The 20,000-nt window shown below is 40.2% G+C and overlaps 1 protein-coding gene across 1 annotated transcript in view; it reads left to right on the top strand.

Moving 5' to 3' along the window:
* The window catches only part of LOC123517947 (Fanconi anemia group J protein homolog), a 361,233-nt gene that overhangs the window by 61,982 nt on the left and 279,251 nt on the right, over window positions 1-20,000 (top strand). Inside the window, exons 2-3 of the mRNA XM_045278427.1 lie at window positions 11,241-11,383; window positions 13,361-13,472. Of these exons, the coding sequence (XP_045134362.1) occupies window positions 11,267-11,383; window positions 13,361-13,472 (229 nt within the window). The 5' untranslated portion in view covers window positions 11,241-11,266. The remainder of the gene's footprint in view (window positions 1-11,240; window positions 11,384-13,360; window positions 13,473-20,000) is intronic.

Raw genomic sequence — 20,000 nt, 5'->3', positions numbered from 1 at the left:
ACTCCTTGCTCTTGTCGTCTTGTCTAAGTCAGGAATTAATATCTGCATCTGTTTCCTTTCCTTACTTCCCACTCTAGCTTCTGTATTTCCGTCACACTTATTTCTTCATTCAATATCAACACCTCATTATGTCTCTCTGTCTTAACCTCTTCAGTATCGTGACACGTTTCCGTATTCATTCTGGTTACTATTTGGTGATTCTGTACAGCTTCAGAAACTCAAGGGGGGATTAAAGTAGTGAAGACTGTGGCCATTAATCTTCTGACCTCCATAGACCCTTCCTAATGTCAATAAGAATGGTCTAACTATACACAAATCTCAAGGTATAAATGTGTCCCAGTACTGAAGTGGTTGAATATCCCTTATTATCTGCTGCATTTCTTCTTTACTCACTCACAATCTTCCGTACTTCCATTGCAGTGTGTTGACGAAAATCTTCACTCTTTGACAGTTCCTTCTCGCAGCAACTTCTTTACTTACATTGACCTTCTGGCTACCTGCAATGCTCCCCAATCATCACTTCCCATCAATTTCATGCCACTACCCTTCACTCTATGACAGTTTCTTCTCGCAGCAGCTTCTTTACTTAAAATGACCTTCTGGCTACCTGCAATGCTCCACAATCTTCACTTCCCATCAATATCATGCCACCACCCTCCCATCACCACCTCACCATGCCCCATCAGCATACCCATAACACACCACACTACTTTACACTCCCTGCCATCTACACCTCTAGCTTTCTTTACCCTGTTTCACCATTCATCGCGTCCTCTCCCCTTCTCGTCCCCCTCTCGTCTCCTCTCGGCCCCTTCTCGCCCCCATACCCCAGCCTACCCTCGCCCTAGCTGCTATCTCGTCCCTGTGTCGGAGTGTCGTGTCAGCAGGTGTAATAAATACCCACCACGACTGCCCAGGTAAGAGGTTAGCTGTCCGCCGCCGAATTTACCTTCATCTACCTTCATAAATTAGGTGGTAACTGCCCCCGCTGAGGCCATCACGCCGCGCTGATTACCCCCCCTCCCCCTCTTCTTCCCCTTCCCTCCCCACCCCACCCGATTTTCTCTCTCTCTCTCTCTCTCTCCCTCTCTCTCTCTCTCTCTCTCCGTTTTGTCTTCGTCTTCTTCGTTCTCATCGAAGAGAATGATTTATTAAAGAATCACAAGTTACCCCTTCAGTACTGAGACGCATTTTTACCATAAGTTTTGGGTGTGATTAGACCATTTTATTTACATTAGGAAAGGTTTATGGAGGTCAGAACATTAATGGCCACAGTCTTCACTATTTTAATCACCCACATAAGTTTCTGAAGCCTTTTAAAATCGCCAAATAGTAACCAGAATGAATATGGAAACGCGTCATGGTACCGAAGGGTTAGATATAAATAAGAGTATGTAAATTTTAAGCGTATTCTGTGATTTGTCCCAATCATAAACAAGAGAAAACAGACTGCCTTCATTAGTGTTGTATACGTGGATATAGACACTCTCATTCAAATAGACCCTTCATAAGTACTTCATATATGTTTATCATGCATGTGTATGTTATTATTAGTTCTTAACAATATACCCATAAATCGTACAAACCCCAATACTCTGATATTTACTTCACACTGCGATAACCAACAATTTAGACGTGAGATCTTTACAAACACTTTGAGATCTATACAAACTCTTATACGAGAGAAGGGAATGAAAGAGGTCTATACGAGAGAAGGGAATGAAATAGGTGTATACGATCTTCCTCTATCATACAATTTGGTACGCTGTCATTTGCACCCTTGGAAGATCATCAATGCCTTACAATATTCTTATACATAAAATTTCACACACTCCCTGCCCGTCTCTGTATTTCCAACTTCCTACGACTTAAATTATTTTGAAAGAAAGGTGTCAAGACATAATTTTGTCCCTGAATTTTGACTAACTCTTGAATCTTTTATGGAGACTACAAATCCAGTGGGCCTTTTTTTTCTAATATTTTCTTTGCCTTGGTAGTTCTCCTCTCACATAAAAAAAATAAAAACATCCTGGGAGTTTGAGGACCGGCATCTCAGTGGGCCTTTTTTTAATCACATGTAAAAGAAATACTCTCATCTTGAACCCCTGGAGATCACTGGCGCTGCACAATTCATTAGAGCAAGACAAAGTAAGTGGCAAGAAATGACTGTCATGCCGGTACAGCTCGTCCTCCCTCGTGCGCCTGCGATGCGTGTGTGTGTCTGACGTGCTTCACTGAGCGTGTCCCGCCCGGTAATTGACGTTTATATGATGACATGAAAATTCATAACACATTCCGGCCTCACTCACACCTCACCTCACCACGTCTTGTCGCCACCAGAGGCCCCTTCCCTCATTAACAAGAGAGAGAGAGAGAGAGAGAGAGAGAGAGAGAGAGAGAGAGAGAGAGAGAGAGAGAGAGAGAGAGAGAGAGAGAGAGAGAGAGAGAGAGTTTGCATCCTTTGGGAGTAAGGAAGGCAAGATTGTGGACTACTGCTCTCTCTCTCTCTCTCTCTCTCTCTCTCTCTCTCTCTCTCTCTCTCTCTCTCTCTCTCTCTCTCTCTCACGCTTAAGGTGCATGGGTACACTCTTCTTAACAACTCTTCTTATACTTTTCCTCCTCCTTCAACTCCTCCTCCTCCTCCTCCTCCTCCTCCTCCTCCTCCTCCTCCTCCTCCTCCTCCTCCTCCTCCTCCTCCTCCCTCCGGGCACTTCCAAGGACCCGCAGCCTCTGATGTCTAACGCGGAAGATTAAAGAAAAAAAATTCTCGTATCGTTTGTTGTTATGAAGGTCGAGAAGGTGAGGCTTTGAAGGAACATGGGAAGGAGGAGGAGGAGGTGATGGTGAGAGTGGAGTGGGTGGAGTTTGGTCTGAGTGTCACTGAATAATGTGGAATGAGGATGTGTAGGGATGAGAGAGAGAGAGAGAGAGAGAGAGAGAGAGAGAGAGAGAGAGAGAGAGAGAGAGAGATTATGTTACCTATGCTGACGTCTGTTTCTGCACGATACCTGTGAAGATCAAGACTTGTTGTGTGGATCTTAAGTGTGTTCTTGGTTGAGGCTTGTATGTGGAGAGAGAGAGAGAGAGAGAGAGAGAGAGAGAGAGAGAGAGAGAGAGAGAGAGAGAGAGAGAGAGAGAGAGAGAGAGAGAGAGAGAGTGGAGGACTACAGAGGGAAGTGAGGGTGTCGTGGAGGCAAAGGAGGAGGACTACAGAGGGAAGTGAGGGTGTCGTGGAGGCAAAGGAGGAGGAGGAAGAGGAAGAAGAAGAAAAGGAGGAAGGGAGAAGGAGGAGGAGGAGGAGGAGCGGCCTATTGTTTTAACCTTCCAAGCGTTTTCTTTTTTGTAATTTTCTTAAGTCTTTCCTCCCGTCTTCTATTCCCCCTACCCCTCATCCATCCCTCTCTCCCTTACCTCCACCTCTCCGCTGCCTTCCCTTTGCTCTCTGCCTTCATCCATTCCTCCTCCTCTCCCTCCCTCTCCTTGTCCTTACCGCCTTTGAGTCTAGGCCGATCAACATTGATTATTGCCCCCTATGTGTTTATCAAAGCCTTCTGGTACTCCCGGCATCCTTTATCTGCACTTTTTTCCAAGTCGTGTTTCTACAAAAGTAGACTCAAGTGTATCGCGTGAGTTGTGACGAGTGCGGTGTGTGGCGACGCTGCTGGTGAAGGTGTCTTGCTGCTAGCCTTGTTAATGTGTGTGTGTGTGTGTGTGTGTGTGTGTGTGTGTGTGTGTGTGTGTGTGTGTGTGTGTGTGTGTGTGAGAGAGAGAGAGAGAGAGAGAGAGAGAGAGAGAGACATTCTTCCCCTTTAACCCCTTCAGTACTGGAACACATTTTTACCTTGAATTTAGTGTACGATTAGACCATTTTATTGACATTACGAAGGGTCTGTTGAGGTCAGAACATTAATGGCCTCAGTGTTCACTATTTTAATCCCCTACATGATTTTCTGAACCTATATAAAATCACCAAATGGTAACCAGAATGAATATGGAAACGCGTCACGGTACTGAAGAGATTACGTGTAACGAGAACTGTGGGAGGAGCGGTTATGAAAAGTTTAAGACAGTTTAAGCCCTTCAGTGCTCTACGAAATCATTAACAGTACCTGAAGCAATGCATGACATATGTGTAAGCATCAACAAGAAAGTTAACTAACCCCTTTTGTACTGGGACGCTTTTTTACCTTGAGTTTTCGGTATGATTAGACGATTTTATATTTGTTAGGAAGGGTCTATGGAGGTCAGAAGATTAATGGGCAGAATCTTCACTATTTCAACCCCATATAAGTTTCTGTAGCTGTATAAAGTCACTAAATATTAACCAGAACGTATATGAAAACGCGTCATGATACTGAAGAGGTTAACCACTTTAGTACTGGAACATATTTCTACCATGAGTTTTTGGGATATGATTAGACGATTTTATTTATACTAGGAAGGGTCTATGGAGGTCAGAAGATTAATGGCCGGAATCTTCACTATTTCAACCCCCACATAAGTTTCTGAAACTATATGGAATCACCAAATAGTAACCAGAAGAAATATGAAAACGCATCATGGTACTGAAGAGGTTAAGAGGAAAAAGAAGGCTACGTTTTACAATTTCTACTATTGGAGTGGTATAGAGTAAGTAAAGGTGTCTGAGAGCGGTTAGTTACATAAAGGAAAGATGTAAAAAACAACAATCTCGGAGATAACTTTTGTCCCATTTTTGATAGTAAGTCAATAGTTTAGATAAGGTGCAGAGATACCCACCCGTTAAGAGGCTTTGTGTGTGTGTGTGTGTGTGTGTGTGTGTGTGTGTGTGTGTGTGTGTGTGTGTGTGTGTGTGTGTGTGTGATTCACCTCGGTCGTCTGCTGGTCACCCAGCCAGTCTTCCCCATTACGGAGCGAACTCAGAGCTCATAGACCGATCTTCGGGTAGGACAGACCACATAACACACTCCACACACAGGGAAAGCGAGGCCACAACCCCTCGAGTTACATCCCGTACCTATTTACTGCTAGGTGAACAAGGGCTACACATTAAGAGATTTCCCATCTGTGTGTGTGTGTGTGTGTGTGTGTGTGTGTGTGTGTGTGTGTGTGTGTGTGTGTGTGTGTGTGTGTGCGTGCGCGCGCCGGGTTAGCTGGTAAAGCGGCACTAAATTAACGTCTTACTCAACCTCGTCACCATGGCAGTGCAAATCTTCAGAAATAATTTGCTCCTTCCTCCGCACACACACACACACACACACACACACACACACACACACACACACACACACACACACACACACACACACACACACACACACACACACACACACACACACTTTCACATCGACACACGCAAGCCTCTTTATCATGACACAGTAATTTTCGGCTAGTCTTACATCTTGCGTCACAGCCATCACTTCTCTCCCTTCACATAGACAACGCAGATACGAGGCGACCTTTTATTGACGTCTTCGTGTAAATGTGGTTTTCTTTACGCCGGAACTTCGCTGCTGATTAAGGCTTGTGAGATAATTAGAGGCGGTGTTCAATAGTGGCTGGATGATGATGATGAGAGAAAAGAGAGAGAGTTATAAACATCAAAATATACAAGAGTCACAGCTAAAATTTTACTGTGAAAGAACATTTTCTATGCGTGAAGAAACAAGGCTTAACCACAAGCAAAAAATATGAGTTTATGTACTGCAACTTAAAAATAAAGAGAACCAATATCAATTTAGACCCAGGTGAGGATTGGGCTTTTGAGAAGTATACAGCATATGACGTTATGAGGAAGGCATGACGTATTACCATAGTTAAAAGTAATATGGACAAGGGAATGATGGCAGCAGCAGTAAGTTTGAACCAAAAGATGCCAACAAGGGTGTCTTCAAAGGGAATGCTCTACGTGGAGAGGTGTTGAGCTTAATGTGGAGAGGGCACGACCTAGGCTGACGAGATGAGTCAAGAGGCAGGAGGAGCAGACTGGAGGAAGCAACTTAAGCTTATGTGAGCATGGGCGACTAAAGAGAGCTTAAGTCGTGAGCTTGAGGATGGAGAAGGGACGACGAAGAGTGTCAAGAGACTAGGCCTAAAGGAGCTTGGACGCCGAAAGGAGAGAGAGACGATGTACAAAAAGTCTTAGGAGTGAGAAAGAGAAGCTTAAGAACCATGGAGGATGTCGAGGAAACCATACATCGGAGAACATCAAGTCTGTGGAACCCTGACTCCATGATAGAGATTAACTCCCTTCAGTACTGGGACGCATTTTTACCATGAGTTTTGAGTATGATTAGATGATTTTATTTACGTTAGGAAAGATATGGAGGTCAGGAGATTAATGACCATACTCTTCACTATTCTAATCCCCCCACTTTAAAATTCTGAAGCTATGTAAAATCACCAAATAGTAAGCAGAATGAATATGGAAACGTGTCATGGTACTGAAGGGGTTCATGACTAAAAATGCCTAATATTCTATGGTGAGTTGGTGCTAAGTTTGGTAAATAAGACTCCGCTCTTTATACCAGTTGAATAGTTCGCTACATTCAGTGTTTACTTGTTCCTTCAGATTAGTAAGCAGAATCGAAAACAGTCTTGGTAGAGAGAGAGAGAGAGAGAGAGAGAGAGAGAGAGAGAGAGAGAGAGCAAAGCGTTTCTTAACACCTACAGTACCATGACACGTTTTCATTTTCATTCTGCTTACTATTTGGTGATATTATACAGGTTCAGAAACGTGTGTGGGAATTAAATTAATAAAGACTGGCCATTAATCTCTCTGACCTCCATAGACTCTTCCTAATGTACATAAAATTGTCTAATCACACCCAAAATTCAAGATTAAAATATATCCAGGCACTGAAAGGGTTAATACGAACCTAAGAGAAGAACCACAAACTAACCTATACGTGTGAGAGAAGGGCCTTACTGGGAGGTACAAGGGACTACAGAGACCTACGTAGGGTTAGGCGGAGGACAGGTAATGCCTCAGTGATGGGCGCCGATAGGAACACTAGCATTGAATTCCTTGCGTTCCTCACCTGCCTCACCTGTCCTCCACACGGGGCTGTCAATTAGCGAGGTGTGCGGGTGAGGCGAGGTGAAGGGGCTTACGGCAGGGTGAGGTGTGCTGGGTAAACTGGGTCGTGGGGAGAGTGAGGGACAATGGAAGGCCAGAGACAGGGAGAGAGAGAGAGAGAGAGAGAGAGAGAGAGAGAGAGATGGGAGAAAAGGTGTGTGTGTGTGTGTGTGTGTGTGTGTGTGTGTGTGTGTGTGTGTGTGTGTGTGTGTGTGTGTGTGTGTGTGTGTGTGTGAGAGAGAGAGAGAGAGAGAGAGAGAGAGATTTAGCAGTGACCAGTCAGCATTGAAGTAACATCAGTATAACCTCTGCCTCCTTAACCATCTGAATAAATTTCCTCTTGCTTTATCGAGCGGTGAAGATCATTGTTCTTCTAATATATCGCAGGTTTTTGTTTTACAGGATATTATTTCTTTATTTATTTTTTATTTACTGATATAGACTGTCAATGGTTTAGTGCTCAGTTATTCATCCATCAATCAGTCTTGTGTTAGTCACCATTCATTGCCTTTCGCGTTTTTCCTGTGTGCAATTACCTACTCTTTGGTTGGAAGCATGGTATTGTTACGTAGAGGCACTGCTAGACGTTCATTTTTATGTTTAATATGATGTTTTAGAATATTGTAGTAGTAGTAGTAGAAGTAATAACAGTAGTAGTAGTAGTAATAGAAATAGTAATAGTAGTAGAATAGAATTAGTAGTAATAGTAGTTGTAGTAATTGTAGTAGAAGTAGTAATAATAGTAGAATAGAAGTTGTAGTAATGGTAGTTGTAGTAATGGTAGTAGTAGTAGTAGTCATTGATGATCCACTTTCGAATACTATTAATTCCTGAGTACCATGACGCGTTTCCATATTCATTGTGCTTACTATTTCACAATTTTATACAGCTTCAAAAACTAATGTGGGGGATTAAGATAGTGAAGACTCTGGCCATTAATCGTCTGATCTCCATAGACCGTTCCTAAAGTAAATAAAATTATCTAATCTACACAAATCTCAAGGTAAAAGTGCGTCCCAATATAGAAGAGGGTTAATGACACAGACGCTTCTCGCTACTCTGTACTAGTAAGCTGTGGAGTGCTATGTCATCTTAGTCTTCCTGCTACTTAAGTTGTCTGATAAAGTCGCCTCGGGAGCAGAATTATCTCTCTTCAGCGTTCCTCTTATCGTGTCTCACCCTCTGCGCACAATGTTGAATTTATTGCTATTTGTTGCAATGTTGATTTGTTGCTATTTACAGTATTATACAGTAAAATATTTATATCAAATATCTGTTCATTAATGAATTTTAATCGATTTGTATACTCGTATCTACTTATCGTATTTGTTTACCATTTTTTTAGTAAAGCATCCTCAGACTCGTATATAAATGGAAAATACGAGTAAATGCCTTTTTTAATATTTCATGCTCATTTTTTTTTTATTTCTTATTCTATTCCTTAATTTTTTATGTATTTATTGTTATTTATTTATTTGTTTAGTTTAGCCATGGGTTTCTTGCTGTAGTATGGTTTGCAGCAGCTGGCGGGCTATTAATGAAGGCGCCTCTCGGGACGGGGTTTTCGAGAGGTTTGCCGCTGGTGGTGGCAGGCGGCGGTGGAGGCATCGTGGTGCATGGGGGTCTTGATTGGCACTTTCATTTCAGTGTTGTTCGTACCTTTCATGCTCTGGGTATTGCCGCCCACACGAGCCGCGCTGCACAACATATTCCTATATTTCTGCCAACATTTAATACTCGCCAGTTCCTGTGTATCTTTCCCATCCCATATTATTTGCCTGACTGTGTGTGTGTGTGTGTGTGTGTGTGTGTGTGTGTGTGTGTGTGTGTGAAGCCTGGGATTGGTTGCTGGTTCCCTCTTCATAACGGGGTGAGGAGCCTCGCGTTGGTGAGTTACGTTGAGAATAGTGGTGGTGGTGGTGGTCGTGGTCCCCGAGACTCTCTGCTACCTGCCAGGACACCTTTATCCTGGCCAGAACTTATACACTTTATGGAATCTCTCTCTCTCTCTCTCTCTCTCTCTCTCTCTCTCTCTCTCTCTCTCTCTCTCTCTCTCTCTCTCTCTCTCTCTCTCTCTCTCTCTCCCTGATTGTGTATTTATTTGCTATTTGTTTGTACTTTTATGGTGTGTGTGTGTGTGTGTGTGTGTGTGTGTGTGTGTGTGTGTGTGTGTGTGCGCGCGCGCGTGCGCGTGAGAATCAATGAATGGACTTTGTAAAAAAAGAAATGAAAATAAAAAGTCAGTAAGTTAATAAAGTAACACACACACACACACACACACACACACACACACACACACACACACACACACACACACACACACACACACACACACACACACTGTAGGGTAACGTTTGGCTGTCTCGTCAGAGACTGCAGCAGATCAAACAGTGAATTACACACACACACTTGATTCACGCTGTCAGTCACCTCAGCAGTCTCGGGTGTAACTGGTGGCCGTGATGCCAAGGAGCGCAGGGGGCGAAGGGTGGAAGCAGCGGTGAGCGACGTCTCTTGAACTACAGCTGGGCAGGATGACACAAGCCGGCAGTCAGGTGCTGGTCTGCTGAGATACCACAATATTCGCGAGCCACTATTTCATCCCTGCTCGGCTGAAATGCTTGAATATCACAAATTTGGCGAGATTACCTGTTTGTGTGCACTGATGAAACTTCGCCTCAGCCTCGTCAGTCCTTGAAGCTATGTAGGCTGAAGGGGGAGTGGGCGGAGGTGCTCGTTAACATGGATGTATAATTTAAAAGCTGTGCTCCTTACTACTGGTGACGTTGAGTGGCTGTTCCCAGTGTAGCCTGAACATCACCACTCCCTGACCGCACATTCTTGGCAGATTGCTATCTCTGGAGTGAACATTAACTTAATTCATGCGTGCCTTTAAGACGTCCAGTTGCAGTTATAAATTGCTATCATCTCGAGCAGAAATCTGGTTTGTCTGCATTGCATTAGCGAGGTGCATTATGTCCGTCAGTCATACCGAAGACCTGAATCATTGCCGGGTTGTTCATGTTCTTGGTGTAATGAAGTCCTGATGCGCACCAGCCACCCCTGTTAGAACCGCTGAGGTCTTGTTCCCCGGAGATGGTTCATAACACTCATTAAGACTCGGTGGCCGGTGCTCTTTCACACGAGACACTGTAACATTAGACCAGTATTTGTGCTTCATCTTATAGTAGTTAGTTAATTTTGTTTGCGAACCTATAACTAAATAAGAAGCTATAACTGTGTAAGTGTTGTGTTAATATTAATGTATTACTCAGATCAATGTTCGAGTGTTACGATATATTGTAGCGTCGTTGCCCAGCCCAGCCTTTTTATTTATACCAATTGGGCTTTTCACGGGAATTTATGGGCTAAAGGGGATACATTTTGGGGCACCTCCTATCTGAAAGCCCACCCGCTAGGAAACCGTTGCCCCGAGTGAGGAAGCCCAACCTACACTCGGACCGTGGACAGGATTCGAACCCGTGCGTTTGGGGACCCCTTGGACCCCAAAGCACGCATGGTTACACTGTACCACGGCGGCCCTTATCACCTCAGCCTGTCACAGTTGCTGGTGTTCGCCATCCATGGTTGATTAGATAAATTTAAGGACTGGGATGATAGATGGAATTAGATAGCTTTAATCATACGTGGAGGTTTGGCGGCCTCTTGCAGCTTTCCTCTTTTCTTATATTCATATGTTATTTCCATTTCTAACATGCTCCTTGTTAGTTTCTTACTCCCATAAAACATTTTTTATATTACTCCAGTATTTCCTCTTACTGTCATTATGTGTGCTTCATTTGTTTTTTTTCTGTTTGTCCTTGTGTATTTGACTTGCATTGTTGCTGTCTGTGTTTTGGTTCGTTATCACTTCTCACCAGTTGATGTGTAGGAAACTTTTTTTGTTGGTTATTTTCTCCAGTATGGAATTAAATTGTTTTGTATTAGAATCTCAACGTTGAAGTGCGACCATACTTTTATAATCTTAGGCATTTAATGAGAGAGAGAGAGAGAGAGAGTAAACACAGCCGTGGTATACTAAGTAATGGAGGGATGATGCGCGTGGTAAGACACACCCCTGATATTTGTCCATGACACATATTGATAACATAAGTCATCCAATGTTTCAGAAGTTAGTGTCACGTGTCAGTACTGTTTCCCTCACCCGTTGAATCCTTTGCAGAGGTGCGCGGGGAGGCAGGCAGCACCATGGAGGAATCTCAGCAGGTGCCCACGAAGCCTCTGCAAAAGCTACACCACATTGGGGGAGAGAAGGTGTATCTGCCTGTGAAGCCGTACCCGTCACAGCTGGCCATGATGGGGCAGGTTGGTTGACTCTTGCTCTTGCTCCTGTCGAGTTGTGTGACCCTTGAATGACTGTGCAGCCAGTTGATAATGACCACGTGACCTGTGACGTCATCCGGGTTACCTTAGCTTGGGTGTTGTTTATTTGTTTGTTTTAGTGTATTTGATTTTATTTCTTTGTTTTATCATTTATTTTTATCTATTTTTGTTTATTTATTCACATTTGGTCATTAACCCATTGAGTACTTTGACGCATTTCTACACTCATTCTGGTTATTATTTGGTGATTTTATACAGCTTTAGAAACTTGTGTAGGGATTAAAATTGTGAAGACTCTGGCTATTAATCTTCTGACCTCCATTGACCCTTCCTAATGTCAATAAAATGGTCTAATCGTACACAAATCTCATGATATAAATGTGCCCCAGTACAGAAGGGGTTAATTTACAAGCAGTTACCCGAGATTGCCTGGATTAGTGGGGAACTCCCTACTAAATTTCATGACAGTCAGTTCAGTGTGTGATTTATGATACAACATTGAAGTGTTGTCTGTATAGCTTAGGAATGATCACCAAAAGGTCTCTCAGCTTTTCCCAATGATTCATAACACTTTCTTCTCTTACTAGTGTCAGCTTTGCATCTAAACTATTAGTGAATCTAGATCTTGTTTGTTCACATATTCTGGTTATCAACTGTCATATTTTACATTCTTCTTCTTTGTGTGTTTTTTAAGATCTTGATTTTACTCTAATGCCTTACCTACTTCACCTCCACGAGTCAGTGTCTAAGTTAATGTTACCCATAGACTTTGCAGCTTACTCAGGATAATGATTGATTTATTTTTTTTTTTATTTAGTTCATTATGTATTTGAATATATGTATTTAGTTTTCAATATTTTAGGTTTGATGGCCATGTGAACTCTGATGTAAGGAAAAGTGTGATTGGATGAAGTGCTTTGTATTATATTATTTTCATTTGTTTTCAGTCTTAAGCATATGTTGAATTTGTTGCTTCCATCATCATCATCATCATCATCATGTCTTCGTTTTTGTTTATCTTCTGCTTCACTTTGAAAGGTTTCATACACAGTTGCATATGTCATCCTTTTATCATACACTACTGAGATCACTGATTGTGCCACTTAATATCTTTACCTGTTAATAACATCCATATATATAGCATATCTCACTTTAATTCTAGAAAATATAATAAACATTTAAGAGCCTGCTGTAGTCTTTGCCAGTCAGTCATTGAGGTGCAAATGGACAAGAACATATGAGAAAAATTCTGACAACACTTAACTCTGATTATGACAGCTGGACATTGACCACATCCTGTTGTACTTACCTTGCACCCTTCTTTTTCTTTCCTTCTTTATTTATACATGCAGTGCATCACTACTTTAGAGCCCATTCTTTTTCTTATTTTATTCTATACTGCTATGTGCCTGCCAGGCTTGTCATTCAGAAATGTAGCAGTCCTGCACATAACCATCATCTCTATACATACATCATCCTCATTCACTCACTGAGGTTTGCTTCACTACTTAAAAGCACCACAAGTTATACAATTGAAAGGGAGAATAAACTTTTTCATTAATTAAGGATGACTTCTCTGAATTACTTATGCCTTCTTTAAATTCTCTTTGTTATCCAGTCTCAAAGTTTTATGAACATAATTTCTTCTCTTCAGGATGTAACTCTATTTTGTACATATTTAATGTGAGACACTTCAGCACAACACACTATTTTTATTTCCTTTTGTAGGTTAAATATTGCTTATTGAGTAAAGAAAAAAAATTGTATCCACTTTTTTGTTTTGAGATGCTTATCATTAAGTCAAGTGATTATTTGTAGCATTATTTTTGTGGTACCTTTTGGTACTTGAAGAGAAAGAAAAGTTATTTGGTAGTATAGATAGCAATTAAAGAACAGAAGCTTTGTGTGTGTGTGTTTTGTGATGATTTGTGCAGGTTCTAATTTTGAACTGGTCGGCAGATCATAACAGGACTGAAGCATCGTCAGAACTGTCTGTTGGAGTCGCCCACTGGGTCTGGCAAGTCCTTGGCATTGCTGTGCTCCACTCTGGCATGGCAACGCAAACAAACAGGTGAGAAAGTTTTTATTTATTTTATCCATTTTGTTCATCTATCTTTATATATTTCTTATTCATTCTATTTGTTTTTGTCTCTCCAGAGCTCACAAACTACTGATGCTACTATCACCTATCACATCATCTTCATCACCATCATTTTCAAAGGTTTCATATGTACATGTGCTTGTTTTGTTTCCTTAATGATACTGTGTATTGGGCATGAGATTGTTGTTATTGTTATTGTTATTGAAGGAAAAATCTTCCTGAAAAGAAAAGGCATTATTGTTTGTAAAAATTATTTTATTGGTAGACTGCAAGGAAGATTATATTTTTAAGATGGCTACCACCATGAGAAGATGATAATAACAGTTAAGTGGATTTATAAGTAGAAGAATTGATCATAAACCTTGTCTATCTGTGTAACAGGTCACAATTGCTGCACACTCATACACATCATTAATGTTTTCAACACTATTGGTCTGTGATGAAAAGAGATAATCTTGTGGATAACCATGCTTCATCTATCTAGTATTTATTGAGTTGTCCTCTTAATACTATTTAGATAAAATGAAAAATAAAAAGATTGATAAAAATATGGTGTGTCTTTAGAAGAGGGAGGAATGAATAGATGAAGTATATATTTTTTAGGCAGGTGTGTGAAAAGCATCACTAAGGATCCGAATGTATTTTGGATATTCATTGATGTACAAGAAGCATATGATGTCATTTCTAAGGACAGGATTGTGGATTGTACAGGATAGATGGCATTGTTAGAAAGAGGAAGCTATAGATTGTGTGATTGAGTTGGAAGTAATGTGAATGAGTGGTTTCTGTTTGTCACGTTCAGGGATGTATAATGTTGCCTTTGATGGTTTGAAATTTATGTTGGTGGCGTTTTTAATTGAGTGATCGTCTAAAAGTTAGATTTCAAGGCTGCAAAATATGTGATGGTAGATAACAGAGTCAGATTCAGATGTGTGGAATATGGAAGTGATACTGTAATGATGACTGATTCTCTGAAGGGATGGAGATAGTCGAGGAGTTTGGAGTAGTTTGTATGAGAGGGAAATTGAGTTTGAATGTAAGTAAAAAATTAGCGTCAGAAGATTGTAGGTGGTCAGAAGATGAATGTCACATCAAATAGTAAGTTGCTTTAGAAGGTAACAACTGCTTCAAGGATCTGGTGTTCCAGATTACTGTGAAAAGAAGTATAGACATTTGATGAAGGAACTTATGATAGTATTGGATGGGAAAGTAGACAGTAGTAGAGGTATACAAATGGTGTCATTATTTTACACACACATCCACAAGGTAAGCAGTAAAAGAAATCTAACATCATTTTTTGTAGATAAAATCCTGCAGCTGCATACAAGTACTCGTATGTGTCAACTTGTAGGTGCTGCTCCTGAGACTTGAAGATTTAGTATGTTCAGGTTACATAATGCCAAACACTTTTAAGAGATGTGGATGTTAATTGAAAAATTGATGTGTTTTAGATGAGTCTGTGATCACTTTGTTGATTGGTAAGTATCATTGTTTATCTTAAATGTTGGTGCTGTGCCTGCCATAACTCAGATTGTATCTTTATAGAAGAGTTGATTGCTAGTCATGCATTACAGAATGTAAATGTCACTGCACACACACACACACACACACACACACACACACACACACACACACACACACACACACACACACACACACACACACACACACACACACACACACACACACACACACACACACACACACACACACACACACACATATATTATTTTAGTTTTAATATTATTTCATCTTTCATCTCATCAGTTCATGCTTTTGATGTCCATTTCAATAAATCTTGATTGTTTCTTTATGTTACAATTGAGATATTCTTACTTTTTGGGGGGAGTAAAACAACTTCTCTTTCATAACTTTGTGGCATCTCGTAAATGTTCAGCATCTCTGCATTATGACAGCATTAGATCTTTTGTATAGATGGATGAAATGCTCTAATTGACAAATGAAAAATTGAAAGGGATGAAATGGAATGAATATGTTCAGAAACACTATTGGATGTTGGGTTTGTAGTAAGGGATTACAGTTGATGCTGGAGAAGGTATGTATTCAAAATTGTTTACCATCAGAATGCTCTGTGCAATTGCCTCGTCTAGAATGTTCAGGATGAGTCCTGAAGGGATCATGCAGGTGACTCTGTCATTGTTGGGCATACAGTATCAGATGACATATTTGTTATGTAAGTGACCATGGACTTGTGAATGGTGAATACTGTAAGCTTTCAGTGATAAGACATTTCTTTTTAATTGAAAGCCTGCTAGAGGATTAGGTGATGTATTAGACAAGCCTTTGACTTACCTTCACAGCATCACCACATTAAAAAAACTGCCATGCCACAACCTGGTGCACTTGTCATTCATTTGTGTGACTACACCTACTCATTTATAAAGTTATAATATTCTGTTTGTTGTTGCGCATTGTTAAAGAAAATCTGAAACTTTTATAAAAATCAAATGGTCACTTCCTTGTGATTTGCAGTTTTGTAGTGATGTTTTTGTCTTTATTTTGATAAATTGTAAATATTTTGAAATGTAAATTCATTGTTAAAGCTTGGTATAATATGTTTATTGACTTTTTTCTATTCACCAAAATTTGTAAGCAATGCTGAAAGTATTTACTGATCAGACAAAGCAACTCAGAAATATTACTGAAATAATTGGTGATATTCAAATTGATTCATTAGTTAGATTCCTCACAATAATCATGTTTTTTTTTAAAAGCTTTATATTTTATTGATATCATGTAAGCATTATGAACATACAGTATGTTATAATACTTTGAAATGACTTCAGATGCAAATGTACTAATAAATCTAATATTTAAATCCTGTACTATAACTACATCTTTTATTAACACAGCATGAGAATGATAGAAAAGATATTGTTGATAAATACCTTTTTATTATTATGAAGAGTACATGATTTATCTTTCCTTCTCCATACCTTTAATGTTTGGTGTCAAGTTTGCAGTAATTAGCAAGAGATGTTGTTGAGTAACCCAGTATTAGGAATGATTTGTCATGATAATTTCATTAATTTTCTTTTTCTTTGATATTTTTTGGTGGCCCTAAATTTGTGTTTAGCACGAATCTGCTGAACTACTTGTATAGCTGTTATGTTATGAACACACGGTGCAGTACTCTGGCCTTGAGATGGCTGTCATTACATCCATCTGCCTTGTAGTCATTCCCGGTAAAGTTGATCACAAGCAATAGCCATTATAATCAAACACTCATTTACTGTTGAATTGTAATTTTCAGTTTCATAGAATTAATACTAAAGAAAGAATTATGTAATTGAAATTGTGCAATATATTAGTATGTGTTTGAATATTGTGTCTTGAAAATGAAAATGATTGTCTAAATCTAAACATTCTTTTCAGGTATGTGTGGTTCTGCTAGTTGATGCTGTTGAAAAAAAGGTAAACCAGGTTTTATGATTTAGTTTTTTTTATTCTGAAAAAGCTTTATTTAGTGTAAGTTGGGAGATGATGAATATCTTGGAGGAAAAGAGCTAAAATCTGAATCACATAGAAATGCATCAAACTTTTTCATGGTCGGCGTGGTCATTTCATGCTTCTCTTTTATTCCTGTTAATCAAGCTGAGGATTTTCCATTATGGCCACCACTTCAGGGAAATTTATCGACTGAAAAATAGAGGGGGTTATCCGAGTCACAATGCCACACCTTCCTCATTGTGAAAGAGGAGGGATTATTCATCCTTTTATTTGATTACCTTTGAGTCTCCCCGTTACTACATGTATGGAATACAGTGGTTGCATGTTTTTAATCCTAGATGTAAAGATACTAGGTGATGGAGTGATAGATATAGGGGTTTAGTTGAAAGGTTGACAGATTGATGAATAGATAGCAGATGTCCATTGTTAATGCTCTCCAACTTTGAGAGAGAGAGAGAGAGAGAGAGAGAGAGAGAGAGAGAGAGAGAGAGAGAGAGAGAGAGTAATAACATAAAAGAAATATTCACTAGTAAACTCTCAAGTCATGTAAAGTTCATTTGAAATTATTTTTTTATTTTATAGTTTATTTATTTATTTATTTTATTATTATTATTTTTTTTAATGTCCTTTCTCATGATTGTCTCTATTTGTTGAGCATTGTGAATATGTCCTCTACACTGGTAGGTTCCCACCTGACATGGGGAACCATGCATTCTGCAATCTATCACTCTGTGGTAAATATTTTGCAGTCCTTTTCAGGTGCATTTTTCATCTCTTTCACCATTTCCCACTCATCAGGGTTTTCACCTCCTCCACCCAACTTGGCATCAATGAGAGCGGTTCATTTGATCTAGTGTGAATAATAAAAGGGTGGTGAAGGCTTGCTTATGTACTTTATCGTTCCCTCCCGCGGCTGATCCCATTCTCCTTTCCTTTTGAATTAGCCGGGAGGGTTCATGGGTCGGGTCTGAGGTCTTTTCAATGGGTAGGGCTGCCTTTCTTTTGATCGCTGGTTTTGTGGCTCTGGACAATTGAGAAATGGGTGAACTTTGCCAGATCAAGTTTCTTACCCTTATTACTTACTGGTAGTTGTACTTTGTGTATGTGGTTCAAAGTATGAGACAGTATTTATGCTTTCTTTGCCTGATATAATTTTTTGGGTTGAAACTCCCTAAGAGCATCAAGTGGGAGGGTTGTAGGATGGATGTGTGAGTAGTAGGTATTTAGAGCGTAAATGAGGTATAAAAGACCAACTTACACCTTAACCCTAATTATCAAAAGGTTTCTGGGGAGGGAGATGACTATATCAGAAGTCCTGGTAAGTGACACTTGAGTGAGAGCACCCTCTCTACTGCACACAGAGGTGGTCAGCCCATTCCAAAAGGCTATTCACTCTAAACCACTAATTTATAAGTTTTGAATAAAAATATTCCACGTAATTAAGTCAATACGTGCTTCTTTCTGTGTGGCTCCGGTTCTCAGCAGAGGCACTTACCTAGACTCTGCCTTTTGACCCGTTAAAATTAGTGTGCCGAAGGAAGCTGTGATGCTGCAATATGAGCCTTGCTGTAGGGAATCACTGGGACTATTTTGAGGTGACCTTTTACATATCTCTGCATTTCTAATTCATCATTAATTATTTAATTGAGAAAAGTGGGCCTTTCATAGCTGTGAAATGAAGGGGCAAGAGAGGATATCAAAGTGGGATCCCTCTGTTTCCATCCAATGTGCTCATTAGTGCCTCCTCCTCCCCCTTATTCAAGGCTCATAATAAATTAAAAAAAAGATTTTTGATCTTGTTGAGTCTATACTATCCAGGCCCAGAGGCAGCAAATCAAAGAAGAGGGAAAAAAGTGTGCTAAATGTGTATACATATATGCATTTATTAAAAGACATCTGCATTCTTTCCTTCATTTTATGCTCTCATGTGAAAAGGTCTATTTTTCTATTTGTGATCCTCTCTCTCTCTCTCTCTCTCTCTCTCTCTCTCTCTCTCTCTCTCTCTCTCTCTCTCTCTCTCTCTCTCTCTCTCTCTCTCTCTCTCTCTCTCTCTCTCTCTCTCTCTCTCTCTCTCTCTCTCTCTCTCTCTCTCTCTCTCTCACTCACACACACACACACACACACACACACACACACACACACACACACACACACACACACACACACACACACACACACACACACACACACACACACACACACACACACCTATTTTTGTACTTAAAACATTATAGTTGCATGGTGTGGGTTTGGTCTTAATGAGAGGTAAAGATACTGCCACCAGTGGGCTGTTACAGACACACATTGTGAGCCAACAATGCAATCAGAGGTGGAGGGGGGCAGGGTGGAGTGTGAGGAGTTCAAGTGCACCAAGGGAGGGAGACCTCACCCACCAAACACTCACTCAACAATACACCCACATACACAACAAGTGAGATGTTCTAAACTTGCTCTATTGATTTCACTTTTCACACACCCTCAATAGAATCCATTCAGACCAACTCCCAAATTAGCTCTCATTTCCTTCTCCTTTACAACACCATGTAAAAGAACCCACACAAGGCACCTACAGCCCTTCTCCCTAATTTCAGAAATATTTCCCAATTGAGGCATCTAAATGCACCTCTTCTTTCATAATGGAGACAATAGGGCTTTTGTTGGCCATCTTCCTGGTTTTTACCTGTGCTGGAAAATTACCATAGTTAACTTTCCCCTTTGACAGTGATGGTCTTAGGTTTTGTTTGGTTTTATTAGCTACCTCAGTAGCTACAGAGTTTAATAGAGAACAGGATTAATTCAAAGATTAGAAACAATTCAGATTAATTACTTTTGCATATTTTAGGATTGAGTTTACATTTATACCCAAAAGTTCATACATACTGAATAAGACTTGTGAAGGTTATTGATGAATATTGGATTTGTGTTGTTTGGTTTGTACTGATTGATAGGAAAGCGTAATTATATGTTATATTCTCATATTTGAGGAACCATGAGAAGACAGTATGTATTGTTGTTTTAGTGTTCTCA

This window comes from Portunus trituberculatus, chromosome 43, assembly GCF_017591435.1.
Source record: "Portunus trituberculatus isolate SZX2019 chromosome 43, ASM1759143v1, whole genome shotgun sequence".
NCBI lineage: Eukaryota > Metazoa > Arthropoda > Malacostraca > Decapoda > Portunidae > Portunus > Portunus trituberculatus.
Note: the sequence above shows the minus strand (reverse complement) of the source record. Positions and strands in the feature narration are given on the sequence as shown.